The 22,630-nt window shown below is 37.7% G+C and overlaps 1 protein-coding gene across 1 annotated transcript; it reads right to left on the bottom strand.

Moving 5' to 3' along the window:
* Positions 1–3,726: 3,726 nt before the first annotated feature.
* ywhaz (tyrosine 3-monooxygenase/tryptophan 5-monooxygenase activation protein, zeta polypeptide) lies at positions 3,727–11,769 on the bottom strand. Its single transcript, XM_060897350.1, has 6 exons — positions 11,614–11,769; positions 9,615–9,923; positions 8,428–8,551; positions 7,303–7,466; positions 5,637–5,732; positions 3,727–5,172 (listed from the first exon to the last, which is right to left on the bottom strand). Exons 2-6 carry the CDS (start codon positions 9,909–9,911, stop codon positions 5,122–5,124), a joined length of 732 nt encoding a protein of 243 aa, XP_060753333.1. The 5' UTR covers positions 9,912–9,923; positions 11,614–11,769; the 3' UTR covers positions 3,727–5,121.
* Positions 11,770–22,630: the final 10,861 nt, after the last annotated feature.

Below are 22,630 nucleotides of genomic sequence, written 5' to 3'. Positions count from 1 at the left end.
GATTGGCATCTCTGGAAAATTGTCCGTAGTGTGTGAGTGCGTGTGAGTGAATGAGAGTGTGTGTGTGTGTGTGTGTGCCCTGTGATGGGTTGGCACTCCGTCCAGGGTGTATCCTGCCTTGATGCCCGATGACGCCTGAGATAGTCACAGGCTCCCCGTGACCCGAGGTAGTTCGGATAAGCGGTAGAAGATGAATGAATGAATGAATGAATAAATCTGTCTCCCCTATTAACTACTTAATATTATTAATACTATTAACTCTTTTAATAACTGCAATTTCACTCCAAACCAATCAAAAATACTTAAAAGTCAATATTAAATACTTAATATTCGACATTTCAGCACCTTTTCCCAGCTTATCTCTCGTGGAAGGAGTCTCTGGCGTTAGGGCTGTTTCGTAACAGGCTGAAATAAAGCTGTAAAGACTGTTCATAACCGATATAAGTGAGAACGTAAAGTGACAACAAACAAACGTGTGTTAGCAATTTGCTGGTGTGTGAATACATGCTGTTATTGGAACATAATTCACTTCAGTAGAGTAACAGTGACTCTGCTCCGTCACACCACCTCATTGTTTATCATTTTACTATAACAGCAAAACAATGACTGTTTTATTCTTTACACTCTACACACACCGTAGTTGTGATGTGTGTACCAGTTACGTGTTTAATGCCGTTTAGCTTTCAGTACCTCGAGACCCACCTGAGAAACTTGTTTGGTGTGTTTTCGTTTACGTGTCTAAAGATCGGGTGGATTTAAGAGGTCAAACTCGAATCTGTTAAGATAAAATTCAAAGATGTTGACAGACTTCTATCTGATCCACTCAGGAGAAACTCTGTGATTACGTTATACTCTGTGTGTGTGAGCAGAAAGCAGTCTGATTAAAGATCTCTGATCAAACAAAAGTGTGATGGCTTTAACACAAGCTATGAAGTGTGTGTGTTTGTGTGTGTGCTCTATATTTACAGTACATTTCTAAAGTGTTTGCAGTGTAAATACCTGCACAATCAGCAGAGTTAAAGGAAAATACCACCTCAAATTCCAGACTTTTATATGTGCTTAAAAACATTCGCCTGTAACCCAGTTACATGAACCACAGATAGTGTAGAAGGTTCCTAAAAATGAGTATAAATCTGTGCACTGGTTGCTTACAGTATAATGATAAGCTAATTTACTAATGATATGAGAAATGCCCAGTTTAGCTGTGTGGCTCTGATGGTGGATTAATAACTACACATGTTATCAGAACTTAACTTGTGTTATTAGAGTCTTTTATATCACTGATAACAGCTAGAACCAAATTCCTTGTGTGTGTCAACACACTTGGCCAATAAACCTGATTCTGATTCTGTAATGACACTTGTTTACCATTAGGAGGAGACACAGTCTTGGGTGTGTGTGTGTGTGTGTGTGTGTGTGAGTGAAGTCAAGTCAAGTCAAGTCAAGTCGGTTTTATTGTCATGTCAACCATATATATATAGCTGTTGCAGTACACAGTGAAGTGTGTGTGTGTGTGTGTGTGTGTGTGTGTGAGAATTTCCTTATTCAAAATAAAATACATAAAGTTTTAACACAAGTCTAAACACTGCTCTCAGTCTAAACCCATTAGAGCTTGTGTTATTGTGTTATTGCGATGACTTTATATTTGGTGTCTCTTTGCAGCCACACACACACACACACACACACACACACACACACACACACACACAGGACTATCAGCTGTGTGTGAATTTACCCACAATGTGCACACAAAGTGCCTCAATGTCCAAATCAAGCACTGGGGCGAGGCACTGCACAGACCACAGAAATAAAGAACAGCTTCATAAACAGGGAACAATAAAGAAAGACAAGAGTTAAAGGGAAAACCTTTTCAACACCGAACGTGTCTGTACATGACGTCATCTTATCACGTGACCACAGTGTGTAAGATGGACTACGGCCTTGACCGCAGACAGACAGACAGATGACAGACAGACAGCAGTGTGGTTCCTCTGCGTGCTCAAACGCAGGAGTATTTCAGAGTAACGTGTATATAAAATGGCTGTTATTCCACACAGGAAGTTGCTGGTGTTCAGTTTGTTACAAAGCTGCTCAAGTGGATTCAGAGGGTTTAAATTCAGAGGATTAAAGTTCACGCCTCTGAGCTGTTTCTTCAGACAGTGTTTTTAATAGTGTAAAAAAAAAATGCTTATATTTATACTCACACTCACAAACCTGGAAAAATAACTAAGAGGGAGTTTACTAATGTAAAAAGACTTGTATGATGGTTTATGAAGGAGAATCCAGCTTTGGAGAAAACAAACACAGAGATGAACTTGTTCACTTCATCACTTCTTCTGTGTTTATAATGAGACGAGCCCCACTGGGTCAGGAGCATGACATATCACTGAATCACACCGGAAACTGAAACAGTGCTCTCTTTCACAGCTCACACACACACACACACACACACACACACACACACACACACACACACACACACCCATGTGAAACATTCCTGTGTTATTAGCTGGAGCTCACTTGTCTCTAAAGCAGAAACTCACAGAGACAGAGACAGAGACAGAGACACGCCCAAACCCAGAGATGGAATGTTCTGGGGAAAAAAAAGCTCTGGAGTGATTACAGACTTACCATCCTGCATACAAACTATAAACACATACTGACATGATAGGGTGAGACATACAGATAGAACAGGCGGATGAATAGAAAGATAAATGAAGCCAGAGACAGAAAAGACAGACAGATAAGGACACAAACACTACAAAGTCTGATCAAATAGACTGATAATTTATATAAAAACAGGTGAATAGATAATGAGACCCATACAATGGACAAGAAATGAGCAGACCAGCAGACAGACCAGCAGACAGACAGACAGACAGACCAGCAGACAGACCAGCAAACAGACCAACAGACAGACAAGCAGACAGACAAGCAGACAGACAGACAAGCAGACAGGTTGATAAACAGACAGAAAAAAGCTTGAAATCCTAGACAAAGGGACAGAGAGATGGACAGAAACACAGAGACAGACAAGAAGGGCAACAAGCTATACATAATGAGCCACAGACAGGACGGAAAGACAGACAGACAGGTGGATTAACTGGACCAAACCTCAACAGACAAACAGACAGACAGACAGACAGGTGGACTAACTGGATCAAACCTCAACAGACAAACAGACAGACAGACAGGTGGACAAACTGGACCAAACCTCAACAGACAAACAGACAGACAGACAAAAACACATGAACTGACAAAATAAGCCACAAAAGAGACCAGACCAGACATTTGACAGTCAGACAGACTGGAACATGTGGGATGTGGTAGCCTGGTGGTTAAGGTCATGAGTTCAATCCCAGGACCACCGAGCTGACACTTCTGGGGCCCTGAACAGGGCTCTTAACCCTCAATTGTATAAAATGAGAAAGATGTAAGTCACTCTGGATGAGAGAGTCTACAAACGCTGGAAACATAAATGAAATGTAATAATACATCAACAAACACGGCAGGCAGACAGATAACAGACAGATAACAGACAGATAACAGACAGATAACAGACAGATAACAGACAAATAACACAAATAACAGACAGATAACAGACAGAAAACAGACAGATAACAGACAGATAACAGACAGATAGACAGACAGATAGACAGACAGATAGACAGACAGATAACAGACAGATAACAGACAGACGTAGAACAGAAGAAATGAACCGAGATCTTTGTCTTTGTTGTGTTCTTTATTTGGCTGAATTGAACCCGTCCCACATCATTAGCACTAACAGTATCAGTAAGACTTAACACGCTGAGGTGTGCTACAGAAACACAGCTGGATCAAACACAGGAGATGTAAATTTACCGTTTAACAGACCTGAGCCACGCACACACACTCACGCACACACACACTCATGCACACACACACACACTCATGCACACACACACTCATGCACACACACACTCATGCGCACACACACTCATGCGCACACACACTCATGCGCACACACACTCACTCACGCACACACACACATGCACACACTCACGCACACACACTCATGCACACACACACACACTCATGCACACACACACACACTCATGCACACACACACACACTCATGCACACACACACACACTCATGCACACACACACACACACTCATGCACACACACACACTCATGCACACACACACACTCATGCACACACACACACACACTCTCACTCACAAGATGACAATGACACACAAGGAAAGCCCTCAACACTAGTGTAGCGCAGACAGACACCTGTGGAGTCGGACGCTGGGGTGATTAGTGCTGCTTTCTCCACAGCTCCAGAGTAAAGTACAAATCTAAATCAGTTGTGATATTTCACATCAAACACAACACAGACGCCTTATCAAATTAGAAAAGAAACCGAACGTAGACGTTTACCGCAGACCGAAATATTTAACCCCTGAAAATGGTCTCATGGGATTATTACACAATAAAGCTGAGTTTAATCTGCACACATCGACACGTCGAACCCATCATTTAAAACTCACTGTAAACTGAGGCCTGAAACACACCTGCGACTCAAAACGGACGACTGAGAAGGAAAAAAGATTTCGGTTTTCAGATTTTTTGCAATTAAATCAGAACTTTCAGCTGAAAAGCTCATGGATGGGTGAGTGGCAATAACCAAATATCACAAGGTAATGATTTCATCAGCAGAAAAGATCGTCTGTGAAAAGACTTTTAAATCAATTATTACAATGATATTGTGAAGCATGGAAGAGGTTTGGCAATAATCACAATACAGGGATGTAACATCAATGTATCGGATCAGACTGGAGTCTGATCTCAGTGTGAATCTCACTGAACCTTAGCAAAACCTCTCGCTCTTTCTTTTCTCTCTCTGTCTCACACACACACACACACACACACTCACACAGTTTATTAAAAATGATCCCTCACTCTATTTTGTGCCCCAAGGAATGATCAAATCTCTAAATGAACCACCCTCCTTATTACACACACACACACACACACACACACACACACAAATAGGAGAGGCTGGAGCAGAGAGTGTGTATCAGGCGCTCAGCAGTTTTTCTTTTTTTGAATATTTTTGTTTTTTTTGCTTTTTAGTTGTCCTGTCTCTCCTCTGTCTCCTCCTGAGTGTCTGAAGTCCACAGCTGAAAGAAACAAAAGAAAACACACACATCACAAACTCAGTGTCACACACAGTCACCATCATTTACATTAAATTTACATTTAGGACATTTGGCACACGCCCTTATTCAGAGAAGGGTCACACATCATAACTTCTCTCCACAGTATGGCTGTGATGTCACACGTCCCCCATGTTTCCTGCTCACTTTCAGTGAGATGGACATTAAAACCATAGAAAAAAAAGACCTGGAGGGAAAAACTGACTTTAATATTTGTTTTTAAACAGCTCTAAAAATGATAAAAAAGTCTGAGTGTTTTTGTTTTGCTGTTTTTAAACCCCAGTGAGGATCGAGGAGGAAACACCGGTACAGAGGACACATGACCTCAGGACAGAGCTGTAGAGACAATGACATCACCAGTTGTCCCTCCCAACACGGGCAGAGAGGAAGTAGCTCTGACTCAGGACATGAGAAAATGGTGAACTCACTGTCAGGTTGTCTCGGAGCAGCTGCATGATCAGCGTGCTGTCTTTGTACGAGTCCTCAGTCAGCTGGTCGAGCTCAGAGATCGCGTCATCAAATGCCTGAACAAAAAAAGGACACGGTCGGAAACATGCAATAAAAATAGTGTATTTTATACCAGACCACACCCTCTACCTCAAGAGACCACACCCTCTGTCTGCCACACCCCTCCCTCCACAGGCCACACCCTCTACCTGCCACACCCCTCCCTCCACAGACCACACCCTCTACCTGTCACACCCCTCCCTCCACAGACCACACCCTCTACCTCTACATGCCACACCTTTTCCCTCCACAGACCACACCCTCTACCTCTACATGCCACACCCTCTACCTCAAGAGACCACACCCTGTCTGCCACACCCCTCCCTCCACAGACCACACCCTCTACCTGTCACACCCCTCCCTCCACAGACCATACCCTCTAACTCTACATGCCACACCCTCTACCTCAAGAGACCACACCCTCTGTCTGCCACACCCCTCCCTCCACAGACCACACCCTCTACCTGCCACACCCCTCCCTCCACAGACCACACCCTCTACCTCTACATGCCACACCCTCGACCTCTACAAACCACACCCCTTATTACCCATATGCTGCACCGCTCCCCACCGTAACCAGACCACACCCCTCCACAGACCATGTTCCGTGACAGACCACACCCCTCTCTACCTGGCCTACACGCCTCAGCCCAGCCACACCCACAATTACATAGACCATAACCCTTCCTCTATATAGACTACACCCCTCCTCCTCCCACTGGCCCACCCATACATATCCTTCCCTGATATAGATACTGACGCATCGTCTCAGCCCTAGCTGAAGACCAGATGGTGCTGAAACACACGAAACTGGCACAAAGCTCAGAGCTTTCTAAAACTCCTCTGTACTCGTCTCATCCCTCAGAGATCACATGACCCACTTCCCTGATTTTCACCTCTTTAAAAAACAGAACACAGTGTTACCATCTTCCCCACAAACATCACGCCTTCAGCTACAGTGCTAACGCTAACGGCATGCTCCACACGACAGGAGAGAAACGGCTGGCGTGGTAACCATAGCAACAGCAATGTGATCACAGTGTGCGCTATTGTTGTAAACCCACATTATATAAGTGGAATAAAAAAAAATAATATATATACGTTTCTCTTTTCTGTAAATATGTGAGAAATATGATTCCGGTGAAATCATTACAGAAACCTTTGAAATTTAGTAATCAGAAAACAAAACCGCAGTCAGAAAGCTAGTCAGAAAGCTAGTCAGAATGCTAGTCAGAATGCTAGTCAGAAAGCTAGTCGGAAAGCTAGTCAGAATGCTAGTCAGAATGCTAGTCAGAAAGCTAGTCAGAAAGCTAGTCAGAATGCTAGTCAGAAAGCTAGTCAGAAAGCTAGTCAGAATGCTAGTCAGAAAGCTAGTCAGAAAGCTAGTCAGAAAGCTAGTCGGAATGTTAGTCAGAAAGCTAGTCAGAAAGCTAGTCAGAATGCTAGTCAGAAAGCTAGTCGGAATGTTAGTCAGAAAGCTAGTCAGAAAGCTAGTCAGAAAGCTAGTCAGAAAGCTAGTCAGAATGCTAGTCAGAATGCTAGTCAGAAAGCTAGCTAGAACGCAGAGTAGTCGTAGGGTTCCCTCACCTTCTTGGCGAGTTCGCAGGCCTGTTCGCGGGAGCCGAGGATCTCGTAGTAGAAGACGGAGAAGTTTAGCGCGAGGCCGAGGCGGATGGGGTGAGTGGGCTGCATGTTCTCTGTGCTGATGTCGAACGCAGCCTGATACGCCTCCCTGGATTTATCCACGATGCCTGGAGGGAAATGTGTAGATATAAAAACCTCACACAAAAAGCAGCACATAGCCAGTGAGTCGTGTTAGCGTATGTTAGCGTAGCGTATGTTAGCGTAGCGTATGTTAGCGTAGCGTATGTTAGCATACGGGGCAGAGGTGGCTCAACTGGTTAAGGCTCTGGGTTGTTAATCGGAGGATCGGGGTTCAAGGCCCAGCACAGCCAAGATGCCACTGCTGGGCCCTTGAGCAAGGCCCTCAACTCTCGCTGCTCCAGGGGCGCTGTATCATAGCTGCCCCTGTACTCTGACCCCAACCTCCTCAGTTGGGGTATGTGAAGAAAAGAACTCCACTGTGCTGTAATGTATATGTGGTGATAATAAAGGCTTCTTTTCCCCCGTTACATGAACATAACGTGCTCGGTTGTTATTATGAATTAGAAGCGTGATTATGTCTCGCACTGGTGCGTCACTTTCTAAAGTGCTGAATAAAAGTGATCAGGTCAGATTATCTGTGCGTTAACGTGACGCTTTATCGCGGTTCTCTCTGTACGGTGTATTTATGAGCGTTAATGATCGTCGTGTTTCAGAGAGTTTTGGTAAAACTGACACTGTGACAGATTTATTTTTCTTCCTTTGTTTTCTCATGGGTGTGGAGCACAAGCTGAGACCTGCTCCTAATGTTCTAATTCAACCAGCAGGAAACCGTCACACATGGCGAGTCAGTGCATGCGCGCGTGTGTGTGTGTGTGTGTGTGTCACACAGACGGGTGGATCGTTTTTGTGTACGAAAGTGAAGAAATGCTGAGGTCTGTTTGTCCAGCGTCTTGTCTATACATTTGTTATCACTGTCTGTCCTTCTTGCAGCACCACTATAGATCCATCTATGTAGCTTTTTATGTGTCTGTCTGCTTGTCTGTGTTTCTACTCACTCGTCTAATATCCTATCTTTCTGTGTAAAGTGTGTAACGGATGAAACCTCACTGGTTTTATTGTCTCCCACGGCAACCTCGGCCAGGTAGCGATAATAATCTCCTTTCATCTTCAGGTAGAACACCTGACTCTCGGCCGGAGACGAGGTACGGATCAGGAACTTGTCCAAGAGATGCTGAAACACACACAAACACACACACACATGGGAGACGTTGATTAATCCTCTAAAACGGCAGCTCCGGTCTGGCAGGAGCGCAGGATTATAATTTATTGTTAGGTTTATAGTTCTAGTACGTTATCGTTTCTATAGCGACGGCTCAGAGGGTTTATAGCTGCTGTAATGTAAGTGAACAGGAATCGTCTTGTTTTGTGGAGGACCTTTCCGACGGCCCTGCACTCCGTGTGTGTGTGTGTGTGTGTGTGTGTGTGTGAGATATCTGATACTCATCATTACATCATTTTCTGGAGACTGGTTGATTCCGATCGTATGCGAGTGTGTTTTGTACTGAACGCTCTGCTGAGTCTGGGCCTGTGTGCATTTCTGAAAGTGCTTGTGTGAGCATGTAGAGCCGTCAGAGGCAGCAGATTCACACCACAGTAACGTCTCACTGCAGTCATCAGGTTAGATCAGTGTTACAGATCTGAGCACCACCTTCTCACCCCCAAGCACAGCCTACAGCCCTGGACAGGTTCTCGAGTATTGTTTTGTTACACAGCTTCTATTCTTTCAACTTATTAAAACACACAAATCACTAAAGACTATAAACTCTCATTACGTGTTTCATCATTAATTTGAAGTCACACCAAAGTTTACACAGGGAAAGTTTCTGGTATTCGGCGGTTTCGGAGCTAGTTTTTTTTGATGGCTCTTTCTCTGAACATAAACGCTCAGGTTTAATCCTGAACCCAACGACCCAGGAGAAGAAACCTGTTTAATATTTTAGCGAAACTTTTTGTGGTTACATCAATCTGCCAGACTGCGACGCTGGACGCTGCTCCTCACTCGAGAACAATAAGTCATTTCAAATTCAGAATCTTGTGTAGTATAATATGGATATTAATAAGTATTGGCACCCAGCATTCGAAAGAAACTCGAGCGTTTTGCTTCTGTAGCAAATCAATCGTTGAAAAAATGGCAGGATTGCAAAAATTTGTACATTTGCAGTAGAAGAGTTTGGACAAAACAATGCTAAAAGATTTTTGTGGCAAAACCGACCGACCGACTGACTGACTCTCACCAGCACATCATTGCAGATGGTCTGCAGCTCGGACTCGATCTTCTCACGGTAATCTTTGGCGATCTGCTCCTTGTCGCTGCTCTCCGCCTTCATCTTCTGCTCGATGCTGGAGATGACCCTCCATGCCGAACGGCACGCCCCCACCACGTTCTTGTAGGCCACCGAGAGCAGATTCCTCTCCTCGTCCGTGAGCTCCTCTCCCTTCTCCGTCACCTGCTTCATCTCAGACGCCATGTCGTCGTAGCGCTCGGCCTGTTCGGCCAGTTTGGCTTTCTGCACGAGTTCGCTCTTATCCATGGTGATCGCTTTCTACAGTGGAGACACCAGAAACTGTGTTAATCTCACAAAGTGTTGTTCCGTTTTAGAAAAAGCAACTCAAACAGATCTAAAACATCATCAGTGTCATTTTCATTGCCATCAGACTTTTAGAGTCTCTAGTTTCAGCCGTAACTTTCTCTGTATCATGAAAAGCAGTTTTTATGTTAATAACGTACAAAAAAACAGAATCTGATGAAGGAACGACTGTTTATAGCTGCTTTAAAAGCTGCTAAACTTCATCTTACAAAATGCTAACAGGATTTGCTAACAGCAAAAGCTAGAAAGTAATCCAGAATAATCCAGAACAGGACTGGAACGTGTTTCTAGTAAAGAACGAACCAATCACAGCACAGTGGGCGGAGTCAATGGTTTTACTCTCGGTTAAAGTTCTTCAACACAATAACTCAACATCAACTGTTTTATCCTGCAGATATTGAGATTAATTTGCAGATAAATCTGACCATGAATCCAACGTTATAAGGAAAAAAAAATGCAATCTTACTATTTCTAAAGATGATAAGATTTTGATATATAAAACAATTACTTTAGTGACAAGTTTTTATCTTTCTGCAAACACAAAAATGCTATTTCATCAAATTTGAGCCCAAAAATAGAACATAAAGTATTGATTTTTACTAGATTATTGCCTATGGAGTGCCACAGAGAGACATTTATTTAATTATTAAAGGTAGTCAAGGAATAATACGCCTTAAGGGATCAGATTTGTTCATGTTAAAGGTGTAAAATATAGAAATATAAAATGTTTGCAGTAAAAAGAATTAATAAAAAGTAAAACACCACCTTTATATGGCACTTCAATTAGAATTAATAAGAGAAATGGACATTAAATCAGAAGTAGTGTAGAAATGTTCAAATAAAACAGAACAAAACTAGTGTTATATTATTATATCATTGTCTTATTTTATTGTATTAGATCATTATATCATTATATGAGCTGTATTAGATCATTATAATATTAGATCTTTATCTCATTATATTAGATCTTTACATTAGATCTCTATATCATTATATGAGCTGCATTAGATCTTTATATCATTACATTAGATCTTTATATCATAATATGAGCTGTAATAGATCTTTATATCATTATATTAGATCTTTATATTATAATAAATCACAGTAATAGATCTTTATATCATAACATGAGCTGTAATAGCTCTTTATATTATAACAAATCACTGTAATAGATCTTTATCATCACATTAGATCTCTATATCATTATATGAGCTGCATTAGATCTTTATATCATTATATTAGATCTTTATATTATAATAAATCACAGTAATAGATCTTTATCATCACATTAGATCTCTATATCATAACATGAGCTGTAATAGATCTTTATATTATAATAAATCACTGTAATAGATCTTTATCATCACATTAGATCTCTATATCATTATATGAGCTGCATTAGATCTTTATATCATCACATTAGATCTTTATATCATAACATGAGCTGTAATGTTCCTGTGGATGTTTTTCCCTCATGACTGACAGGAAGATTCACACAAAAGCGACTCGACATCACTGTCTAAAAAAAACACTTCACGCCCTGTAAAATAAAAAAAAAAGACAGCACAAAAACAAAAAAAGCGAACAGAAAGAAAACGTTTAATTGTTTAAAACCCAAACGAAATAAAAGGAGCTGAATCTTTACCTCAGACCGGTGATGTTCCTGCTGCACAGTTGACACTCACAATCCGCGCGCTCTTCCCGGATGCATCCACGGGGTCTCCCACCCACTCACAGCTTCCCTGGAGCAGGGGCAGGGGCTGAGTAGTGCTGACGTCAAAGGTACTATGGCAACGCAGATCCCGGGAATGTCGTGTTGATTTGATTGGTCGACACATGAAGGACACCGGAGAAAGCCCCGCCCACTCTAATCCTTCAACACCGCCTCAAGGCGGCCATATAAAGTTACACACTTCACTTTATATTATATTAAATTCGGTGTTTATTTATTTATTTATTCATTCATTATTCTATTTTTACTACATTGTATTTATAAGATATTATATTTCAGGTGCGTTTGACAATAACGAGGGGAAAATATACATCGTATTTTTCAGAAAAAGCCAATTGTTCTAAAATCAGTCAAATTCTTCTGCATTTAAATGCAGAATTTAATCCTAAATCTATACAGAACATTTACATAGACTTCATTTAATACTATAGACACTGATACACTACATTTAATACTATAGACACTGATACACGTCATTTAATACTATAGACACTAATACACATCATTTAATACTATAGACACTGATACACGTCATTTAATACTATAGACACTAATACACATCATTTAATACTATAGACACTGATACACATCATTTAATACTATAGACACTGATACACTACATTTAATACTATAGACACTGATACACTACATTTAATACTATAGACACTGATACACTACATTTAATACTATAGACACTGATACACTACATTTAATACTATAGACACTGATACACTACATTTAATACTATAGACACTGATACACTGAATTTAATACTATAGACACTGATACACATCATTTAATACTATAGACACTGATACACGTCATTTAATACTATAGACACTGATACACGTCATTTAATACTATAGACACTGATACACGTCATTTAATACTATAGACACTGATACACGTCATTTAATACTATAGACACTGATACACGTCATTTAATACTATAGACACTAATACACATCATTTAATACTATAGACACTGATACACTGAATTTAATACTATAGACACTGATACACATCATTTAATACTATAGACACTGATACACTACATTTAATACTATAGACACTGATACACTACATTTAATACTATAGACACTGATACACTACATTTAATACTATAGACACTGATACACGTCATTTAACACTATAGACACTGATACACTGCATTTAATACTATAGACACTGATACACTACATTTAACACTATAGACACTGATACACTACATTTAATACTATAGACACTGATACACATCATTTAATACTATAGACACTGATACACTGCATTTAATACTATAGACACTGATACACTGCATTTAATACTATAGACACTGATACACTGCATTTAATACTATAGACACTGATACACTACATTTAATACTATAGACACTGATACACTACATTTAACACTATTGACACTGATACACTACATTTAACACTATAGACACTGATACACTACATTTAATACTATAGACACTGATACACTACATTTAATACTATAGACACTGATACACTACATTTAACACTATAGACACTGATACACTACATTTAACACTATAGACACTGATACACTACATTTAATACTATAGACACTGATACACTACATTTAATACTATAGACACTGATACACTACATTTAATACTATAGACACTGATACACTACATTTAACACTATAGACACTGATACACTACATTTAATACTATAGACACTGATACACTACATTTAATACTATAGACACTGATACACGTCATAGACACTGATACACTACATTTAATACTATAGACACTGATACACTACATTTAATACTATAGACACTGATACACTACATTTAATACTATAGACACTGATACACTACATTTAATACTATAGACACTGATACACTAGCATTTATCACTATAGACACTGATACACGTACATTTAACTACTATAGACACTGATACCACGTCTAATTTCATTATACTATAGACACTGATACACGTCATTTAACACTATAGACACTGATACACTACATTTAATACTATAGACACTGATACACTACATTTAATACTATAGACACTGATACACTACATTTAAACCTGAAACTATAGACACAGATACCACTACATTTAATACTATAGACACTGAACCACTACATTTAATACTATAGACACTGATACACTACATTTAATACTATAGGACCCTGATACACTACATTTAATACTATAGACACTGACACTACATTTAATTCTATAGACATGATACACTACATTTACTACTAGACACTGATACACTACATTTAATACTATAGACACTGATACACTACATTTAATACTATAGACACTGATACACTACATTTAACACTATAGACACTGATACACTACATTTAATACTATAGACACTGATACACTACATTTAATACTATAGACACTGATACACTACATTTAATACTATAGACACTGATACACTACATTTAATACTATAGACACTGATACACTACATTTAAAACTATAGACACTGATACACTACATTTAATACTATAGACACTGATACACTACATTTAATACTATAGACACTGATACACTACATTTAATACTATAGACACTGATACACTATATTTAATACTATAGACACTGATACACTTATAGACACTGATACACTCATTAATACTATAGACACTGATACACTACATTTAATACTATAGACACTGATACACTACATTTAATACTATAGACACTGATACACTACATTTAATACTATAGACACTGATACACTACATTTAATACTATAGACACTGATACACTACATTTAATACTATAGACACTGATACACTACATTTAATACTATAGACACTGATACACTACATTTAATACTATAGACACTGATACACTACATTTAATACTATAGACACTGATACACTACATTTAACACTATAGACACTGATACACTACATTTAACACTATAGACACTGATACACTACATTTAATACTATAGACACTGATACACTACATTTAACACTATAGACACTGATACACTACATTTAACACTATAGACACTGATACACTACATTTAATACTATAGACACTGATACACTACATTTAATACTATAGACACTGATACACTACATTTAATACTATAGACACTGATACACTACATTTAATACTATAGACACTGATACACTACATTTAATACTATAGACACTGATACACTACATTTAATACTATAGACACTGATACACTACATTTAATACTATAGACACTGATACACGTCATTTAACACTATAGACACTGATACACTGCATTTAATACTATAGACACTGATACACGTCATTTAATACTATAGACACTGATACACTAGCAATACTATAGACACTGATACACGTCATTTAATACTATAGACACTGATACACTACATTTAATACTATAGACACTGATACACTACATTTAATACTATAGACACTGATACACTACATTTAATACTATAGACACTGATACACTACATTTAATACTATAGACACTGATACACTACATTTAATACTATAGACACTGATACACTACATTTAATACTATAGACACTGATACACTACATTTAATACTATAGACACTGATACACTACATTTAATACTATAGACACTGATACACTACATTTAATACTATAGACACTGATACACTACATTTAATACTATAGACACTGATACACTACATTTAATACTATAGACACTGATACACTACATTTAATACTATAGACACTGATACACTACATTTAATACTATAGACACTGATACACTACATTTAATACTATAGACACTGATACACTACATTTAATACTATAGACACTGATACACTACATTTAATACTATAGACACTGATACACTACATTTAATACTATAGACACTGATACACTACATTTAATACTATAGACACTGATACACTACATTTAATACTATAGACACTGATACACTACATTTAATACTATAGACACTGATACACTACATTTAATACTATAGACACTGATACACGTCATTTAATACTATAGACACTGATACACTACATTTAATACTATAGACACTGATACACTACATTTAATACTATAGACACTGATACACTACATTTAATACTATAGACACTGATACACTACATTTAATACTATAGACACTGATACACTACATTTAATACTATAGACACTGATACACTACATTTAATACTATAGACACTGATACACTACATTTAATACTATAGACACTGATACACTACATTTAATACTATAGACACTGATACACTACATTTAATACTATAGACACTGATACACTACATTTAATACTATAGACACTGATACACTACATTTAATACTATAGACACTGATACACTACATTTAATACTATAGACACTGATACACTACATTTAATACTATAGACACTGATACACTACATTTAATACTATAGACACTGATACACTACATTTAATACTATAGACACTGATACACTTCATTTAATACTATAGACACTGATACACTACATTTAATACTATAGACACTGATACACTACATTTAATACTATAGACACTGATACACTACATTTAATACTATAGACACTGATACACTACATTTAATACTATAGACACTGATACACTACATTTAATACTATAGACACTGATACACTACATTTAATACTATAGACACTGATACACTACATTTAATACTATAGACACTGATACACTACATTTAATACTATAGACACTGATACACTACATTTAATACTATAGACACTGATACACTACATTTAATACTATAGACACTGATACACTACATTTAATACTATAGACACTGATACACTACATTTAATACTATAGACACTGATACACGTCATTTAATACTATAGACACTGATACACGTCATTTAATACTATAGACACTGATACACGTCATTTAATACTATAGACACTGATACACGTCATTTAATACTATAGACACTGATACACTACATTTAATACTATAGACACTGATACACTACATTTAATACTATAGACACTGATACACTACATTTAATACTATAGACACTGATACACTACATTTAATACTATAGACACTGATACACGTCATTTAATACTATAGACACTGATACACTACATTTAATACTATAGACACTGATACACTACATTTAATACTATAGACACTGATACACTACATTTAATACTATAGACACTGATACACTACATTTAATACTATAGACACTGATACACTACATTTAATACTATAGACACTGATACACTACATTTAATACTATAGACACTGATACACTACATTTAATACTATAGACACTGATACACTACATTTAATACTATAGACACTGATACACTACATTTAATACTATAGACACTGATACACTACATTTAATACTATAGACACTGATACACTACATTTAATACTATAGACACTGATACACTACATTTAATACTATAGACACTGATACACTACATTTAATACTATAGACACTGATACACTACATTTAATACTATAGACACTGATACACTACATTTAATACTATAGACACTGATACACTACATTTAATACTATAGACACTGATACACTACATTTAATACTATAGACACTGATACACTACATTTAATACTATAGACACTGATACACTACATTTAATACTATAGACACTGATACACTACATTTAATACTATAGACACTGATACACTTCATTTAATACTATAGACACTGATACACTACATTTAATACTATAGACACTGATACACTACATTTAATACTATAGACACTGATACACTACATTTAATACTATAGACACTGATACACTACATTTAATACTATAGACACTGATACACTACATTTAATACTATAGACACTGATACACTACATTTAATACTATAGACACTGATACACTACATTTAATACTATAGACACTGATACACTTCATTTAATACTATAGACACTGATACACTACATTTAATACTATAGACACTGATACACTACATTTAATACTATAGACACTGATACACTACATTTAATACTATAGACACTGATACACTACATTTAATACTATAGACACTGATACACTACATTTAATACTATAGACACTGATACACTACATTTAATACTATAGACACTGATACACTACATTTAATACTATAGACACTGATACACTGCATTTAATACTATAGACACTGATACACGTCATTTAATACTATAGACACTGATACACTACATTTAATACTATAGACACTGATACACTACATTTAATACTATAGACACTGATACACTGAATTTAATACTATAGACACTGATACACTACATTTAATACTATAGACACTGATACACTGCATTTAATACTATAGACACTGATACACTACATTTAATACTATAGACACTGATACACTACATTTAATACTATAGACACTGATACACGTCATTTAATACTATAGACACTGATACACTACATTTAATACTATAGACACTGATACACGTCATTTAATACTATAGACACTGATACACATCATTTAATACTATAGACACTGATACACTACATTTAATACTATAGACACTGATACACGTCATTTAATACTATAGACACTGATACACTACATTTAATACTATAGACACTGATACACGTCATTTAATACTATAGACACTGATACACATCATTTAATACTATAGACACTGATACACTACATTTAATACTATAGACACTGATACACTACATTTAATACTATAGACACTGATACACGTCATTTAATACTATAGACACTGATACACTACATTTAATACTATAGACACTGATACACTACATTTAATACTATAGACACTGATACACTACATTTAATACTATAGACACTGATACACTGCATTTAATACTATAGACACTGATACACTACATTTAATACTATAGACACTGATACACGTCATTTAATACTATAGACACTGATACACTACATTTAATACTATAGACACTGATACACGTCATTTAATACTATAGACACTGATACACTACATTTAATACTATAGACACTGATACACTATATTTAATACTATAGACACTGATACACTACATTTAATACTATAGACACTGATACACTATATTTAATACTATAGACACTGATACACTACATTTAACACTATAGACACTGATACACTACATTTAATACTATAGACACTGATACACTACATTTAATACTATAGACACTGATACACGTCATTTAATACTATAGACACTAATACACATCATTTAATACTATAGACACTGATACACTACATTTAATACTATAGACACTGATACACATCATTTAATACTATAGACACTGATACACTACATTTAATACTATAGACACTGATACACTACATTTAATACTATAGACACTGATACACTACATTTAATACTATAGACACTGATACACTGCATTTAATACTATAGACACTGATACACTACATTTAATACTATAGACACTGATACACGTCATTTAATACTATAGACACTGATACACTACATTTAATACTATAGACACTGATACACGTCATTTAATACTATAGACACTGATACACTACATTTAATACTATAGACACTGATACACTATATTTAATACTATAGACACTGATACACTACATTTAATACTATAGACACTGATACACTATATTTAATACTATAGACACTGATACACTACATTTAACACTATAGACACTGATACACTACATTTAATACTATAGACACTGATACACTACATTTAATACTATAGACACTGATACACGTCATTTAATACTATAGACACTAATACACATCATTTAATACTATAGACACTGATACACTACATTTAATACTATAGACACTGATACACGTCATTTAATACTATAGACACTGATACACTACATTTAATACTATAGACACTGATACACTACATTTAATACTATAGACACTGATACACTACATTTAATACTATAGACACTGATACACTACATTTAATACTATAGACACTGATACACTGCATTTAATACTATAGACACTGATACACTACATTTAATACTATAGACACTGATACACTACATTTAATACTATAGACACTGATACACCACTGATACACTACATTTAATACTATAGACACTGATACACTACATTTAATACTATAGACACTGATACACTACATTTAATACTATAGACACTGATACACTACATTTAATACTATAGACACTGATACACGTCATTTATACACAGATACTTATATATAAATAATTAGTCATTAACTTTAAATACATGAAAGAATTCCAGTCAAATTTACACCAAACACTGCGTCCGCAAAGACAACAACATTGTGTGTGACACACACTCTTAACGCCCCACACACACACACTCTTAACCCCACACACACACTCTTAACCCCACACACACTCTTAACCCCCCACACTCTTCAACCCACACACACACTTTTCACCTCACACACGCTTAACCCACACACACACTCTTAACCCCCCACACTCTTAACCCCACACACACACTCTTAACCCCACACACACTCTTAACCCCCACACACACTCTTTCCCCACACACACTCTTCTACCCCCACACACTCTTAACCCCACACACACTCTTCAACCCACACACACTCTTAACCCCACACACACTCTTCTACCCCCACACACTCTTCACCCCCACACACTCAACCCCCCCACACACTCTTCAACCCACACACACTCTTCACCCCACACACACTCAACCACCCCACTCTTCAACCCACACACACTCTTAACCCCACACACTCTTAACCCCAAACACACTCTTCACCCCACACACACTCTTCACCTCCACACACACTCTTAACCCTACACACACTCTTAACCCCTCGCACACTCTTAACCCCACACACACTCTTTACCCCCACACACACTCTTAATCCACACACACACTCTTCACCCCCACACACTTCACCCCTTGCATGCTCTTCACCCCTCACTCATGCTCTTCACCCCCCTCTCTTCACCCCCACACACACTCTTCACCCCTCACACACACTCTTATAGCACACACACTCATACCCCCCACACCCTTCACCCCACACACACTCTTCACCCAACACACACTCTTCACCCCTCACACACTCTTCATCCCTCACACTCTTAATCCACACACACACTCTTCACCCCCACACACACTCTTCAGCCCTTGCATGCTCTTCACCCCTCACTCATGCTCTTCACCCCACTCTCTTTACCCCCACACACACTCTTCACCCCTCACACACACTCTTATCCCATACACACACTCCTACCCCCCCACACTCTTCACCCCCAAACACACTCTTCACCCCACACACACTCTTCACCCAACACACACTCTTCACCCCCACACACACTCTTCACCCCTCGCATGCTCTTTACCCCTCACTCACGCTCTCCCCCCCCACTCTTCACCCCACACACACTCTTCACCCTTTTGCCATTTAGAAAAAGGTACAAAAGCATTCAGGCTTCACAAGCAGAATGTGAAACAGTTCTCAGCTAGAGATCTAAACACGTGCACACACACACACACACACTCACACACACACACACACACACACACACACACATTTACATTCAGCTGTACATCTCTGCACTCAAACAGCAATTTTTGCACACCACTTTTTTAATGCTGCTACAGACTGCTACTGTCTATAATAATAATCTTTTCTTACTCTGTCTAAAACACACAACACTTTATTTTTTAATACTTTAAGTACATTTATGGAGACTGAAATAAAATAATCACACATGTACTGGACATGGGAATAGTTATTACAGGTTTTGTACTGATCATAAATATGGAGAACTGAGAACACATCCTCTCTCTTAAAGTTCTGTATGGTTTGATGTATTTGATAGCTCTGCATCCTGAGAAGCGAGTGATGTGCAGGAAGGAAAGCGTGGGTCTGCAGAGGAAAAAGACTGAAACCTGGCTGAAACGGTAGCAAGCCTGTTTTCTTTACATGAGGATGTTATGGGGACTGATCCTTCCTCTGCTCTTACAGCTCATATCCTCTACATATCACACGGGTAAGAATGGAGATCCTGTTTCTGAATGAGTCGGCGTCTGAGGAAGTAATGAGCACAGCTGAACCAGGCCACAGTGACACGCCGGTTCCAGAGCCTCGGCTGTGAGATCTGTCACAATTTCCATAAAAGCACATTATATACACATGTGGAATGTGGAGGAGGAATCTGTGCTATATTGTGTGGATTCGCACTGTGGGCTTCACAGAAAGGAAGAAAGAATCTCATTTTATCCAGAATTTTAAATAAAGACATGTTTAATATATTATTTGTCACCAGTGTTGTGCTAGTTACTAAGAAATAGTAACTAGTTACCATTACTAGTTACTTCATTCAAAAAGTAACTCAATTACTTTGTTGATTACTTACACCAAAAAGTAACGCGTTACTTTTTTAAAGAACGTTCTTTAATGTTCCCATTAATGCCCTTTTGTGCGTTATGGTCTATACAAACACAAATCTGTCCCTGACTAACAGTCTGGTTAAAATCTAGTCGCTGTTGTTTGGCTGGAGCGGCTTGACTCACTTCGAGTGTGTCCACTGACACAGGGTTAGCTTCTAGCTTCGTCGAGGCGTGTAGTTTCTACCTCCAGATTGGAGGTGCTGTTTATTGCAGTAGATCGGACCTTCAAACCAGAAAGACACAGCTTACATTTGACTAAAAGGTTTTTGTCTTTATGCTCAACTAAAGTGAAATAATGAGCATATTTCCACTGTGAGAAACTCGTCTTGCTCTCGCCTCGACTCACCTTTATGGTTCGGTAGGTACATAACTGAATAAACAGAAACACACCCACAGTGCGGCGTCTTCGTGTTTACAGGTTGGCATCCACAAATCCTACAATGCGTCACTGCTGTAAACAGGTCAGTCTGTAGGCTACACTTCAGTCTAAATGAATTCATTTAAAAAAGTAACGGACA

Source organism: Tachysurus vachellii, chromosome 21, assembly GCF_030014155.1.
Source record: "Tachysurus vachellii isolate PV-2020 chromosome 21, HZAU_Pvac_v1, whole genome shotgun sequence".
NCBI classification, from domain to species: domain Eukaryota; kingdom Metazoa; phylum Chordata; class Actinopteri; order Siluriformes; family Bagridae; genus Tachysurus; species Tachysurus vachellii.
The sequence above is the reverse complement of the archived record's forward strand: the minus strand, read 5'-3'. Positions and strand labels throughout refer to the sequence as shown.

Bases quoted from the DNA above. Each gene is read 5' to 3' on its own strand.
- ywhaz (XM_060897350.1), bottom strand. From the start codon at position 9,911: ATGGATAAGAGCGAACTCGTGCAGAAAGCCAAACTGGCCGAACAGGCC. The intron at 8,552-9,614 runs GTGAGAGTCAGT...TGTGTGTTTCAG, and splicing joins CCATCTGCAATGATGTGCTG to CATCTCTTGGACAAGTTCCT. The intron at 7,467-8,427 runs GTGAGGTTTCAT...ATTTCCCTCCAG, and splicing joins CGTGGGAGACAATAAAACCA to GCATCGTGGATAAATCCAGG.